This window comes from Schistocerca nitens, chromosome 3 (assembly GCF_023898315.1).
Source record: "Schistocerca nitens isolate TAMUIC-IGC-003100 chromosome 3, iqSchNite1.1, whole genome shotgun sequence".
NCBI classification, from domain to species: domain Eukaryota; kingdom Metazoa; phylum Arthropoda; class Insecta; order Orthoptera; family Acrididae; genus Schistocerca; species Schistocerca nitens.
This window is the reverse complement of record NC_064616.1, coordinates 317,623,855-317,640,485: the sequence shown is the minus strand read 5'-3', so window position 1 is coordinate 317,640,485 and position 16,631 is coordinate 317,623,855. Positions and strand designations below refer to the sequence as shown.

At 40.7% G+C, this 16,631-nt stretch overlaps 1 protein-coding gene across 1 annotated transcript in view; it reads left to right on the top strand.

The window, feature by feature from the left end:
• LOC126248287 (WASH complex subunit 4) overlaps nucleotides 1–11,000 on the top strand; it is a 190,015-nt gene extending 179,015 nt beyond the window's left edge. Inside the window, exon 19 of the mRNA XM_049949137.1 lies at nucleotides 10,693–11,000. Within this exon, the coding sequence (XP_049805094.1) occupies nucleotides 10,693–10,815 (123 nt within the window). The 3' untranslated portion in view covers nucleotides 10,816–11,000. The remainder of the gene's footprint in view (nucleotides 1–10,692) is intronic.
• Nucleotides 11,001–16,631: the final 5,631 nt, after the last annotated feature.

Here is a 16,631-nt window from a genome sequence, read left to right as displayed (position 1 = left end):
CACTCTGCACCCTTGATATTCGCTGGCAGTCCTCTTCCAGTCTTGGCTGAGGTCACCCAGCAGACATACTGAGTGTACATCAGACTTGCATCCAGCCCTGGATGCTATTTCCTAAGGAGCTCCATAACTCACCTAACATTGGAGTTACTGATAACTAACAAACCGCCTCTCCCTGTGTGCCTGCTCAGACCTGCTGTAGAAATGGCCATTTGTCCACTCAGTGGGTGAATGGGCAAGGCCACATAGCCAGTTCATACACTGAGGCTCCACCTCAAATGCCGCAAATACACTACAACCTGCCATTCACTCTGTGGTGATAGTGGCTGCCCCGCATCAAGTACATTGGAAGGTGCCTCAGCCGAGCCCGAAAGTGGAACGAGCAACATTTGAGGTGTCCCATGCAACATGACACTTTCTCCGCCATCGCTACACCAAAAGCCTGCAGAGGGCTGACCACAATCAACAGCATCTTCCAACAGTTCACAGACTATGGCGAGCTCCTCCTGTGCCTGCACACAGCATGCACATTTCCTATCCCTCTTACTGCTAAATTTCAAATAAAAACAATAGGTAAAAAATTTATAAAAATGAAACTTGCTGTCTTTAAGAAAAATACTTGCACTATGTAACATGCCCTTATTATTTATCCGCTCGTTCGGGATCTGAATAGCAGCCCAAAATTATATAATTGATTAATGTGACCGTGTACCTAATGGGCTGGCAATCGGATTGGACTGCTCAGGGGATGTTACATTCCGTATTGTCCTTCGCAAATACTGTAATAAGTACTGTTTGGTGGTAAGAAGGACACAACACAGTTTCACAAACAAGATCTATATTCTTAGCAAAGCACAAAATAAGGAGACAGCCACTGCCTTCGTCAATACACTGTAAATGACGGCTAATCTCAGCACAGGTTTCTCTAGTTATTCTTAATCGTCACACGCAACATCCAATCACTGTAATCCAAGTAATGCCGGCGCGGTAGACGCGGAAGTTCAATGGCGGCACTTAATATCACTGAAATCACTCTGTAATTAAACTTTCTCACTTTCCCGTATAATACTAACACAAAAGGGGTTAAACCACGGCGATGGCCACTCCCTTTGCCGGTAATTTGCATTAATTCAACTGCTGGCTTCTGCACAGCTCTGCCCGCCTCGCGGGAACCTACCACACCCTGACTCCGCACTCTCCACACTAACTGCTCTCCGCCCAGTTCTTCCCGCCTCGCGGGAATCTACCCAAGCAGCACTCGGCACTCCGGTGAACCCCCTCTAGCTCTCGCGACCTGCACACACACTACTCGATAGTTGCCCTGTCGACCTGTGTGAGCGCAAATTTAGTAGTAAGGGCCTGCGGACCCCTTACATCCCCGCCCTCAAAAACTTCTTTTGAACCGCAGGTGAAAAAGAATCGGCAAGGGATTTAAAACAGGGCTACATTTAAACAGTACACACAATACAAATAATTAATGAATTTACAATTTGTCAAGATAGTCCTGGACTCCGGTAGTGGGCTACCTCCACAACAATTTCTACAAAAGGTTATTACATCACATAAATGGCATAATATTACAATTTTTTTCATTTCAACCAGCTATAGTCCTCTCTAGTCCAATATCAAATGATAACACACAACATATATACTCAAAAATTATTACCTAAACGCAGAATATATGAATTCTACACTACCATTTAGCTATTACAGGTTTTATATTCATTCTTAGATAGTCTTTGACATGAAATATGCAATTCTAATTGTAATATATCACAAAACACTATGTAAACAAACCCTTCCCTCTTTCAAAGGTCCATTTTACAGCCAAAATGTCCTAACCATGTCTTAGCAGGTTCATTCGGGTCCTTATAGCCCTCACTTTTGACCGGACCTCACCTGGAGTGTCCTTCGGTTTTTCGATTCCTCCGCCTCTTCCTCGGAAATCAGACGAATGATTAATATGAATCCTTGGGTCATTACTCCCTTCTCTGTTTCGATCATTAGCTTGCTTGTGTTCCTGTGATCTAATAGACTCCAACTGCTCCAGTATCTTCATTAAGGCCTCTCTACCTTTTATTAGGCTCCTGGATACGGTTCCTTGCCTTTTCTGATTCAATCTTCTTTTTATCGCAGATACCATGACGTTATCATTCAGGGGTTGTTCCAAAATCTCGTTCCATTTCCACAAATGTTTGGCAAATTCTTCCGACGTTCCTTTCCAATTACTAAGTGGTCTGCATCGTAGTGGGTCCTCAAGTGTTGCACACTGACGACTTTTGGGCCAGCATTTCTTCAATAATCTTCCTTCAAACTGATCATTATCCGTAGTCCCTTTCTTCTTCTTGATTTTACAAGTGAAGGCCTCACCTTCGATTGCACCCCACTGGTCATCTTCTTCTCGCTGTACGGCTATAGCATTTCTCGGATTGACTGCCAATTGGTTTAGCTTCTCTCCTATCCCCTCAACCATATCGTTGCATTGTTTCTGCATCGGCATCACCTCGGTGATCTTTTCTCCCAATTCGGTTTTAGTTTCTTCAACATCTTCTTCTATCTTCTCTGTTAACTCTCCTTCCATCTTCTCCACGTCTCCCTGGACCTGGTCTATATTCTTCTGTAGCTTACTTTCTCTCTCGTCGACGTTCATCTTCATTCGTTCTGGTAACTCCTGCATTTCCTTCCTCAGATTACATTCCGTCTTTGTGTACGAGGTTCTAATTTCTTGTACTATAGTTTCTTGTAAATTTTCCTTTAATGATTCTCTCGTTTCTTGCAAACCTTTCCTAAATGATTCTCTGAATTCTTGTGAACTCTTCTCTATTGATTCTCTGAGTTCTTGTGAATATTCCTCTAATGATTTGAGCATTCTTTCTTCCCTCTCTCTAGTTTCTTTTAGCAACGTTGCCAACATCGATCGTATATCTGTATCTTCTGAAACTGGCCTAGCTCTCATCGCTTGTCCCGGTGTCTCAGGGTAACTAGTTGAATGTGCTGATGGGCTTCCTAATGACAATCCACAATCACTGATTCCTGAATCATCTCTGTCTTCCTGTCCTATCCCTTTCCTTTCAACTATTGCCTCACAGACCTGCTTATCTTCAGAAGACATGTTTGGTTTATATTTAATGCCCAGGCAAGTAATACAAAATAACCTCCAATAACCCAAAACACTCCTAATTATCATGAAACTAATCAAACAGTACCTGCAATCCTTTCAGTTAATCCCCAAAATGATACAACATACATGAGTACGGAACATAACAGCTCTCAAAAACCTAATACTTTCCAATAACAATTTCCACATACACAGTTTATGTAAAAATGTTTCAAACAAGATAATCATAACACTCACAAAATCTATAAATGCAAAATTACCAAAACAATTACCATTTATACAGTGCAGTATGCATAAGTAAGCATGCTAGACTTCCGAGTATGTTTCGCAACTTTTCTGAAATTACTGCAATTGAGCACTTTTCCTAATGTAAATATCAGTTAAAAACTGTTTATTTATCGCGAATATTGCACACTGCAATTTATTGTTATGTTACCCCGTCGTCTTCACTCACCAACCGACGTTACCGCGAGTCGCGATGTTTTGACGTTTGAGATGGGCGTGGCTGTGCCGCCGCTGGAGCTCACGTGAAGTTGAAGATCAGCTGCAAGGCGACGTAGTTCCCCGTCGGCCGCTCCGTGGCGCTGTAGGCGGGCGTAGTTTGTAGTTCGGCCCCTAGATGTTGGGATTGCTCTCGGTATCTTGAAGTCGCGTCGCTCGCCGTGGTGTCGTGTGAAATCACCTCGCGGATCGAAGCTCTTTGGTGCCACTGCTACACGAGTCTGCGTGACGTCACTCACTAATTGCGTCGCCACAATACATTATCGTCAGCATAACAGTTTATGGGTCCACACGAAACCGTCCGATTTTCACCGTTCAAAAAGCAATTTCAGTCAACATCTTATCATTAAACACCTTTCTAACAACTTGTGTGACGAAGTCTTGGCTCGTCTCGCTATTTTACTGTCCACACGTGTCTCTCTTTAGTGTCCACTTTTCACAGTTTTTGGCGCGGATTTTCGCATTTGCACTTTACAACACAGTTTATTGACGCTATTGTTCTATTTAATATGGCAAGAAAAACAGTTTAGTCACAATCGTGAGATATTATTACTTCGTATTGTTCAAAAAATGCACTGTTCCTTATCGCGATTTTATCGTTCATGCACTGTCCCGATTCCACATTGAAAAATTAGTACGACTCGTCCGAAAATTGCACTTGTCCTGTCACGGTCGCCAAGGGTGTAACATGCCCTTTATATTTTATTGTTGTTATTCCCGCTCGTTCGGGATCTGAATAGCAGCCCAAAATTAGATAATTGATTAATGTGACCGTGTACCTAATGGGCTGGCAATCTGATTGGACTGCTCAGGGGATGTTACATTCCGTATTGTCCTTCGCAAATACTGTAATAAGTACTGTTTGGTGGTAAGAAGGACACAACACAGTTTCACAAACAAGATCTATATTCTTAGCAAAGCACAAAATAAGGAGACAGCCACTGCCTTCGTCAATACACTGTAAATGACGGCTAATCTCAGCACAGGTTTCTCTAGTTATTCTTAATCGTCACACGCAACATCCAATCACTGTAATCCAAGTAATGCCGGCGCGGTAGACGCGGAAGTTCAATGACGGCACTTAATATCACTGAAATCACTCTGTAATTAAACTTTCTCACTTTCCCGTATAATACTAACACAAAAGGGGTTAAACCACGGCGATGGCCACTCCCTTTGCCGGTAATTTGCATTAATTCAACTGCTGGCTTCTGCACAGCTCTGCCCGCCTCGCGGGAACCTACCACACCCTGACTCCGCACTCTCCACACTAACTGCTCTCCGCCCAGTTCTTCCCGCCTCGCGGGAATCTACCCAAGCAGCACTCGGCACTCCGGTGAACCCCCTCTAGCTCTCGCGACCTGCACACACACTACTCGATAGTTGCCCTGTCGACCTGTGTGAGCGCAAATTTAGTAGTAAGGGCCTGCGGACCCCTTACAACTATCAAACTTAAGAACATGAACACAAGCTTCTACATCTACATCTGAATCTACACCTACATGACTACTCTGTAATGCACAGTTAAGTGGCCGGCAGAGGATTCCTCAAACCATCATTTTTCCCTATGTAACTTGGCACAAACAACATATTTTCCCATTTGAAGGAGAGAACATTGAGTCTGTCACAGACACTAGTTTACTGCATGCTTTCAGACAAAACAAAGGATCTACTCTTCTGGCAGTTCACGAGTGGAAGCTGGCACCTGACAAAGATATGCTAGCGCAAGTGGTTACCTTACAATATTCAGAACTACACGACTGTGGCAATGCAGGTGGCAGTAAGCTACACTACAAAAACTAAAAGCTGCAAACAATGGAAACAACAAATAAAAATGATGCCTGTTACCTTTAGGCACAGACTTGCAGTACTCAGTTTCTTAAGTTCAAGAACACACACTGTTATGGCTACGAAGTCTTTCGCGACGTATTGCTTGAGTAAAAATCTCTCGGTGTACATGCCGCGTCAATTCAGGATAAAACTCTAAGCTTTCGACCACTACCTCCATGGTCGTCGTCAGGGCTAGAACTGAGTGTCGTGAACTAGTGAGTTCCCACTTTTATATGCATGACAGTCAGTTTTAGCCCTGACGACGACCATGGAGGTAGTGGTTGAAAGCTTGGAGTTTTATCCTGAATTGACGCTGCATGTACACCGAGAGACTTTTACTCAAGAACACACACTATTAGAAAACACTGAGACCATTTCACCGAATGCTGGCAGATGAGGAAACCAGTTACATTCATTGAACATCCTCAGGTGAGAGGTGCCTGGGCTCTAATGGAGTGCATTGGTGCACATGATATTGACCCTGTTTTTATATCTTCCAAAGATGTTCAGTGAACATAACTGGCAGTGAAAATCAGGGATTGTCATCAATGCAGCTGTGGTAGTATTTTATATATGTTTGGTGGTGGTGGTGGCGGCGGCGGCGGCGGCGGCGGCGGCGTCGGCGGCTATGGCTATGCCTAGATGCCATGGGACACTGCAGGCAGGTGTGGGACTTTACCCAGGGAAGTGGTGCAAAGTCCAGTGATCAAGTACTTTAAATACCCACATTTCCTCCCCTTGCCGCCAATATACCGTTCGTAAAATTTTCTTTCACCACCAGGATTCAAAACAGAAACCACTGTGTTGAGCATCATCGTAACTGTGTAATTTATCAAATTACTAGACCAATATTCAGTTTGTAAAAGTATGGCACATGTTGTTGTTACTTTCTTGTAATTCTGTAGCTATGTATAAAGATTCAATTTTCTAGCTCTAATAATAAGTAATTTCAGTATATATTTGAAAATTGTTACTTCGGTGTTCTGAAATTTTAAAGAGAATGACTTTAGAGTATTCTCTGTCTGATATTGAACTTAATTTTCTGATTTTTACTATTAAAATTGTTCACTGTTGTATGGCGTTGCTTAGTCTCAATCCTCATAGATGGGAATCATCCAGAATTGCACTTTAGGAATGTTATGGACTTGCTGAGAAAACCTCACACTTAGTACATTGAATTCAAATAAGGCTATACATTTAACTAACAAAGGACTATATCAAAGAATTAATGCAGATTAAACCTAGAAAATAATGTCCATCATGTGCACAAGAACTTTCCACCTTGGCCTTACATTGTCCACAATCTGCTCCTGCTGATAGTAGAGTGAGATTTTATATTAGGATAACAAAGTAGAGGCACAAAATACACGCATGTTAAAAAAAGCAACTAGAACATCTTGATGAGATACGATGTTCATATTCACTGGACATGTACAGGGCATTCAAGATGCATCAGTGTTACTTTTGTGTGTGTGTGTGTGTGTGTGTGTGTGTGTGTGTGTGTGTGTGTGTGTGTGTGTGCTACGGATTGCTGTCTTGTCCACCAATTCTCATTCCAGATTGGGTTTTCCGCGAATGATTCCAGATCAATTCATTCCCTGGCCATTATCTGTAGTAAAGTCTTCTATAAACTCAATATTGTTAACTATCATCATCATCACCATCATCATTATTATTATTATTATTATTATTATTATTATTATTCGTAAAATCAGTGTTCATTTTGTGCGGCTGGCTCAAGGAAAAATTCATTCATTTTAATCTGAGCTTAAAACAAAGATTATAATTGTAACATCCTATACAATTGTAATGCCTGAAACAATGAATGCATGACAAGATGGCACCAGTGAATTATATTTTATACACATTTTAGCCTAAAATTTTGTAGCAATTTCAAAAAGAATTCTAGTGTAGTAGGTGGAAGCTGTGGAATGTATTGCATATTCTGCAAATAGTAGGAAAGGCAAACTGTGTCTCGGTAGCTGCCATCCAGTTAACTCATTGTAAAACCATTGAAATATTTGGTTAACTTCTGTTTGGTTTCACAGCCATGTGGAATTTTTTAAAGGACATTATATATGCCATTGACTGTAGAAATGATTTATTTCACATTTGCAGTTATGGCCTTTGGGACATTCTCAAGTGATACTGCAAAAGCTAAAAGAATACAAAAATGAAGCACATAGTGAAAGGACATAAATTATGTGAACTGTTCCAACGTTAACATCTTTCACATATATCACTACAGATCAATATTTAAACACACTGTTTACATGTGAACTAAGGCTGTTGGCTTGAAGATTCATTCACCAATCACACTGTCAGTGCACTTGGCACAGGTAGTACATCCAGTGATAACAATTGTAAGCTTCATATCATAACATCTTCCTATACCTATTGATAGCGTACAGTTTCTATGTAATGATGTAGTCAAAGTACAGTACGATGTTGCTGCTGACTGCTGTGGCCGAGTGGTTCTAGGTGCTTCAGTCCGGAACAGCGCGGCTGCTACAGTTGCAGGTTCAAATCCTGCCTCAGGCGTGTGTGTGATGTCCTTAGGTTAGTTCGGTTTAAGTAGTTCCAAGTCTAGGGGACTGATGACCATAGATGTTAAGTCCCGTTGTGCTCAGAGCCATTTTTTCACTTCCATACATGGCTACACTCCATACAAGTACTTTCAGAAAGGACTTCCTGACACTTAAATCTATACTCAGTGTTAACAAATGTCTCTTCTTCAGAAACGCTTTACTTGCCGATGCCAGCCTACATTTTATATCCTCACTATTTTGCCCATCATCAGTTATTTTGTTTCCCAAATAGCTAAACTCATCTACTACTTTAAATGTCTCCTTTCTTAATCTATTCCCTCAGCATCACCAGAAGTACATTCCATTATCCTCATTTAGTATTTGTTGATGTTAATCCTATATCCTCTTTTCAAGACTCTGTCCATTCTGTTCAACTGCTCTTCCAAGTCCTTTGTTGTCTCTGACAGAAGTACAATGTATCAGCACACCTCAAAATATTTGTTTCTTCTCCCTGGACTGAGTCGCCCTGCCATGATTTTTCCTAATACTTTATGTACTATACAGAGCAGTGCAATTCCTCTATACAAGGTATGTCCACAAAGTAAGTTCCGTTTGGTTATATAAAACAAACGTGTATGGATACAGAAAAAATACTCATTGTACAAAAATCTACAACTGTTAAACAACTTTCCTACATAGCTTCCGAAATTTTGTAGGCACTTGTCATAGCTTGGCACAAGTTCTTGTATGCCTTCTTCATAGAAGTTTGTCGCCTGTGTATTCAACCATGTGGTAACATGTTCTTTCAGCTCATCGTCATCGTTGAAGTGTTGACCACCATGGACAGATTTTAGGTGTAAGAAGAGATAAAAGTCGCTAGAAGTGAGGTCCGGGCTACATGGGGGATGATCAAATGTGTCCCAGTGAAATTCCCATAAGAGTTGTTCGGTCACATTCACTGTGTGAGATCAGGCATTATTATGGAATAAAACACCACCTTTTGACAGTAATCCTCAGCACTTGTTCTGTACTGTGTGGCACAATTTCTTAATGGTCTTGCAGTAACCATGTGCATTGATTGTTTGGCCTCTTGGTAAGAAATCAATCAGCAAAATGCCTTTTCTGTCCCAAAAAAATGGTGCACATGACTTTTCAAGGTGTCCAGATTTGCTTAAGCTTAACCTTCGTTGGGGATGAAGTGTGCGTCCATTCCATTGATTGCCGTTTTGTTTCAGGGGTGTCGTACAATACGCAAGTTTCATCCCCCTTGACTATCCGAGAAAGAAAACCATCGCCTTCTTCATTGTAGCATGTCAAAAACTGAAGTGCAGTGCCAATCCATTGTTTTTTGTGCTGTTCAGTAAGAATTTTGGGTACCCAACATGAGCAAAGTGTGATGCCATCCATCAGCAGCCCAAATTTCCTGGTCATAGCACCACTCCAGATGTAACCATTTGTGTTGTGGTGTTAATGGCAGCCTGCGCACGAGACAGTAATTCCCTAGTTTGGTTGCTACTGATCTCTGAGCAGTGGCGCAGGATGACACAGAACAATGCAGGGAACCCATTACTTGTTCTTAGATGGCAGGCACAGATAGGAAGGCTGGCCTCCCTTGTGGTTGCCAGACATGGTTGACCGGAATCTTGACGATGAGTAAGGCTGCCCTCACGTTCCCACGCATTCCAACATAAAGCCTCTCACATGCGAATGCCTCAAAAACACAGACATTGCACAATTCAACCTGTCAGCCAGATACTGCCAATAATGCTGTGTCACATGGGTATGTGGCATATCCATGTTGTTCAGTGATCACTCAGCATCTCATACAGTTCACACCACTTGCATACTGTAATAGGCCTGTTAACAACACTAAACACAAACAACACTACTGCACTCTGGTGGCTGTTCTACCTGTCACAGAAAATTGCAAATCAAATGTTTTACATACTAGCTGGTTCGCTCCCCTGTGTGTGTGTGTGTGTGTGTGTGTTGTGAGCGCCCTTTTTTTTGGGGGGGGGGGGGAGGGGGAGTGTCACCACTTGTAAAATCATTCTTGTGGCTGATGGGTACCCCTCCACAGTGGGGCAAAAATTGAGCAGAGTTTTAGTTTTATAAAAGTTTAATATGCCCAAGAAAGAGAGAGAGAGGGGGGGGGGTCCTATTTACAATTTCAAAGGTGACACCCTCCCGCCTTCTGGGGATAGGACACAACGCAGCCAAGTTTGGTGTCGTTGGATGTCCCTCTTCGAGATGAACAACTTTTATGACATTCTGTAATTTTTCAGATATTTACAAAAACAATTTTAAATGCCACATCCTGTATGACAATTCCAGTTAAGCATTCTGAACATCATGAAATCTTATGAGCTATGTCAATGAATACGTCATATCCTCACATATTTAAAAGACTCGAGTCCACTTAACTGGAATTTTTACTTATTTTGATGAAGCGATTAGTGAATGAATCACAACACAGGCTGGCAGCGAAATGCTGAAACCAGTCAAGTGAACACTGTAACTTTTAAGTGATCTTGGCTGTAATAAATTTTAATAGGTTGCATACTTCATTTTGACAATAAGTCAACATTTTAAAAAAGTTTGTTTCATTCATGTTCTGACCCCAGCATTCTGTTTGACTTGTTAGAGAATTAGTGATCTTCAAAGTAATTGTTTTTTATTGCTGACATCAGGTGACTAACATACATCTTTTAATTTCAGGAATTTGATCTGCTGTACTATACCCTGAGCAGTGCAAGGATATTCTTTCAGAAGGACAGTGTACCACTGGAACAAGATAGTGTTAAGTATGGGTCTCGGAGCGTTTTGTCAGGAAGTAGTTAACAGCTAATATAAATTAGCTGAGGATTACGACTGTCGTATATGTATTTTGTAAAGTATTGTGGGAGAAGAAATGTTCTTGTTATTGTATGAGAGAATTATGATTGTTTGAATTATTGGTGTATGTTTATATTTAACAGAAATTTTATGTATTGTTTACATTAAAGATGAAATAATGATTTGTGTAATTTTTCTTTTCACTTAAGAAACTGTATTATAGTATAATACACTAATTACCAACTGAATTACACATCTAACTATAGTGATGTGAATGTAAGACAAGTGGAGGGGTGATGGGCAATGACAAGGAGCAGTGTACCACATGACACAACAGCCAGTAGTGTCATTCTGCTGTTTTTGCACATAGTACTCATTAGGGGCGCTCATAGAACATTTAGCATTGTTTATCACATTGGTTTATGTATAGCAAGTTGACTTAGCCACTGTAGCATTCATTGTGGGGGTCATAAATCGTAGACAAGTATTACCTTAAGAAGTGATAGTTCTGTTTGCATATAACTTCTGTTAGGATCGTCAGAAGCAGAAACAGTGGCCAGGTGTAGCGACCACCCCACTTTTCCCAGTTACCAGGGTAGTCAGTGGCTGTAGCATGAGGCACGGGGCAGAGACGGAGCACACCAGTGGCACCACAAAGTATTCTCTTACTCTCTCTACGCGGAACACATCGAGTTGCCACCTGTGGACATGCACACCACTATAATAATGTGTAACACCTCTTTCTCAGGATGATGGAAGCTACACATTATGCCATGGACTACTAGAAACGCAGAGTATTGGGGAGCCATCCTGATCCATCTCCACTCAGTCAACATCTCACTTGATGGGCACACAAGAATCTTCATGTATCTAGATGAACTGTTATTCAGCCTATTGATATGGGTGGAAAGCATTGGGTTTCACCTTACTTCTTACTTTTATGTTACCAACAGATAGCATGAGCAATCGGACCAGGTGACCATTTTTTGATGCAGGTGTATACAGTGCTGATGACATGAGTGAAAAATACTACATATTTATTTGAAAACTTTTGCCTCTAAATGCTAATGTAAAAAAAAAAAAAAAAAATGCCAAAGATTACGCAAAGAATAAAGGCATATTGTAGAACAACATACCTCTTAGTCAGAAAGAGCTTCAGTGTTGATGCTATAGCTCATTACATGACATACTGCAAAATATTGAAGAAAGTAGTACAGGCATTGAAGCAAATACATTACAAGAAAAGCTTTTGCACCAGGTAACAAAATAAAGACAATATGGGATATAGTGAAGGAGGCGATGTTGAACGAGGAGCAGGAGATAATTTTAAAATTAGATGCTGCCATGCAATTTGTAAGATCAGCCATTCCAGACAACTTCAGTTACATGAATAAGACCCTCAGTACACCATAAAAAATGTCTACCACAAAATCTTTAAATTAAAAAATTTGTAGTGGTTATGATAAAATATCAACAAAGTTAAACTGCTTCTTTTTAATTTTAGTAACATGATACATTATTTGTGTAACCAGTCATTCATAATTGGATGATTTCCTATTGGTTGAAGTTAAGCCTCTGTATGAGAAAGGAGATAAATACCATCAAATTCCCATCTAATTTCACTTTTGCCAGCCAGTTCAAAAATGTTAGAAAAAGGTAATATACATGTGGTATCTTAATCATATAATTACAGATAACAATTGTCAGACACACGTTTCAGATTGCTAAAGGTTTCCAACATTGAGTATGCCATTTACATTTTCAGGAAGAATATACTTAACTCATTAGACAATAAATTACAGGCTACTGGTATATTCTGTGGTCTGTGAAAGGAATGTGACCGTGTAGATCACAACATTCTTTCAAGTGAATTAGAATACTATGATGTAACAGAAAATGCCAAAAAATTATTGACATGGTATTTCTGTGGTAGGAAACAAAGGGTGTTAACAGGAAAGAGTCTTGTATTAAGTTATTGGCCGTCATCCATTGAAAACTAAATACATGTTGTGTCACCCAAGGTTCAGTCTTAGGGTCCTTGCTTTTTCTTGTGTATATTACTAAACTTGCATCAATAACATTACCAGATGCTAAGTTTGTTTTGTTGGCAGATGATGAAAACATTGTTATAAATAGTAAATCTAGTATAGTTTTAGAAAGATCTGTTAACGAAATTTTCCAGGATGTTAATACATGGTTCTTAGCCAATTATTCGTCATTAAACTTTTAAAACACACACTGTACACAATTCAGAACTTGTAGAGGCTTTCTCCCAGCATTCGTCTAAAAGTATTATGGCAAGCAGGCGACAAGGTTAGCAGTATTAACTTCTTGGTATTGCAACTTGATGAGAAATTCAGTTGGGAAGAGTGTACCACAAACTGTTGAAATGCTGAAACAAATCTGCTTTGGCCATGTAGATGCTGTCAGGCAAAGGTGATATGAAAACAAAAAGATAGCATACACTATCTGATCAAAGTATCTGGACACCATATTGGTCGACATTAATATGGGATGCATCTGCCCTTTGCCTTTATGGTAGCTTGAACTCTTCTGAGGGTCCTTACAATGAGGTGTCTGAGTGTTTGTTGGATGCTGGTATCTGGAGCAAAGTTGAGTTTGTAACTCATCTCAAATGTGTTCCATTGGATACAGATGGGGACTTTTGCAGGTCAGTCAATTTCAGGAATGTTATAGTTTACAAATCATTGCCTCATAGATGTGTCTTTATGCCATTTCACTTTGTCGATACAATCAACCTTCATTCACAAACTTCTGCTCTGCTGTATTCAGTACACATTGCTGTAAAATGTGTTCATATCCTTTTGCATTTAGCATTTTCATAGGCGCAATACCATACCACCACCTTCTCCAGGCATTCACCAAACCCAAACATTTCCATCACACTTCCAAAGGGTATAGTATGATTAATTTCTCCTAATTACTTGTTTTCAGTCATCCACTGACCAGCAACATTGCTCTTTACAGAACATAGTGTTTTTTAGGTTGACTGAAGAAATGTCCGGCTTTTGAGGAGCTGCTCGAGCGTTGTACCCCATTATTTTTAACTCCCTACACACAGTAGCTATAATGTTGCGAGTACTTTGGAACTCACGATCCCTTCTGTTGATTTCATGCATTTTTTCTGAAAAATCACTCTCCGCACTGCTACACGGGTTCTGACAGTCAGTACATGAGGTCTGCCTGCTCTTGATTTAGCTTTGGTTGCTTCACATTTACACTTCACAATCACATCACACACAGTCGACTTGGTCACCTTTAGAAGGATTGAAATTTCTCCAATCTGTTACTCAGGTGACATACAATGACTAGTCCATGTTCAAAGTCACTCAGCTCTCCTGAGCAACCCAGTTTGCTGTTAAAGTTTCTCTCAATGACAACACAGTACTCCCTGACCCCTTTTACACTAGCAGGTCCACCTCTCGTGACATCTAGCAATTAATTTCACATTACATAAGGGTGTCCAAATACTTTTCTTCAGATTTTTTGGGTAACTCATCAAGCCAAGATTAAGCTTTCAGATTCTAAACGTGGGTAACACACATTAGTTGTGTTATTTGTGGTGTGAATGCAAGAATGTCTCATACAGGCCCGTTCAAAGAACAGGAGGTAGAACTACCATTCTCAGTATGTTTATTGCTCAACAAAAGTTGTTATAAATAGTATCTCATGTTCAGACCAACAGCACAGTTCACAGCATCAGTACTACAAATAAGAATAATTTTCATGAGGATATAAAGTCACTTTGCTCCAGAGTGGTGTCCTTTAGCCAAGAACACACATTTTCAATAACATGCCAGCAGCCATAAAAAGTTGACTACTGATAAAGTTCAGTTTAAGAGGAGACTAAAAGAACTGCTGGTGGCCAACATTGTTAAATTTCTTAGTGTGTAATCTACTTGACTAAAACACACACACACAAATCGGCAGGTATGTAAATGATTTAGAGTTGCAATTCTCTGTGAAAAATGCTCACCAGAGTGTATCACTGTTGTTTGTACCTAGTGTTGTTACCAGGCTTGGTGGGGTACGGAAGGGGTGCTAACAGTATTAGATATTTGAATGACCACTGTGAATGATATGGAGGTGCTGCATACTAGTGTGAGACATTATCAGCACCTGCCAGAGTTTGAAAGAAGCTCATTGTGGGTCTCCATTTGACTGGTCAAATTGTGCAGTATCCAGATTTGTGGGGCATTCTCATGTGACAGTGGCCTGAAGTTGGACTGCATGGGAAAATGAGGGCAGGCATACTCGTGGAGATTCCAGTTGACCACAAGGGAGGATTGTCATGCTGAACAATAGGCACATACGAGGGGCGTTCGAAAAGTCCATGCAAAAATAAAAACTACTTACGTGTTTGGGGTAAACCTTTTTTATTTTTCAACATAATCTCCTTATAGACTTATACACTTCGTCCAACACTGTTCTAATTTGTTGATCCCTACCGAATAATAGGAATTGTCCAAGTCTGCAAAATAGCTATTAGTTGCCGCAATCACCTCCTCGTTTGACTAAAATTATTGTCCCGCCAGCCATTTCTTCAAATTTGGGAACAAATAGTAGTCCGAGGGAGCCAAGTCTGGAGAATAGGGTGGATGTGAAACTAGATGGAATCCTATTTCCATTAATTTTGCGACCACAACTGCTGAGGTGTGTGCTGGTGCATTGTCATGATGGAAAAGGACTTTTTTGCAGTCCAATCACCTGAGTTTTTCTTGCAGCTCGTTTTTCAAATGGTCCAGTAACGATGAATAATATGCACCTGTAATAGTTTTACCCTTTCCCAGATAGTTGATGTGGATTATCCCTTGTGAATCCCAAAAGACAGTCACCATAACCTTTCCGGCCAAAGGAATGGGCTTCACCTTTTGGGGTGCAGATTCTCCCTTGGTAACCCATTGCTCAGATTGTTGTTTGGTCTCAGGAGTGTAGTAATGTATCCATGTTTCATCCACAGTGACGAAGCGACGCTTAATGCGCTGCGGATTCTTCCTGAACAGCTGCAAACCATCCTTGCAACACTTCACACGATTCCGTTTTTGGTCAAGCGTGAGCAATCGCTGAACCCATCTTGTGGATAGCTTTCTCATGTCCAAATGTTTATGCAATATATTATGTACCCTTTCATTCAAGATGCCCACAGTACTAGCAATCTCGCACACCTTAACTCTTCTGTCATCCATCACCATATTGTGGATTTTATCAATGATTTCTGGAGTCGTAACCTCCACAGGGCGTCCAGAACATTCAGCATCACTTGTGCCCCTATGGCCATTCTGAAAGTTTTGAAACCACTTATAAACTGTTCTAATCGAAGGTGCAGAGTCACCGTACTGTTTATCAAGCTTCTCTTTAGTCTCCTGAGGCCTTTCATAAAGTAATGTTTAATCACCACTCGAAATTCTTTTTTGTCCATTTTTTGAGAATCACGCAACTTCCTTGATTCACACGAATGCCAAACACAAAGAAATATACCAATATGACTGAAATGTGTTGTGCGTTCTTTCCAAAGATACTACTAACTAAACATGACCTCAATACAGGCCGGTGGTGCCATCTCTTGGACTTTTCAAACGCCGCTTATAGTAACCCCTTTACATATGCATCTGCCTTCTGAGGACACACAATATGAGGATCATTGAAAAAGTCATCACAACTATTTTTTGTCTCATGAATGCTAATGAATTAAAAAATTCTGAAATACGCAAGACGGCCGGGGTGGCCGAGCGGTTCTAGGTGCTACAGTCTGGAACCGCGCGACCGCTATGGTCGCAGGTTCGAATCCTGCCTCGGGCATG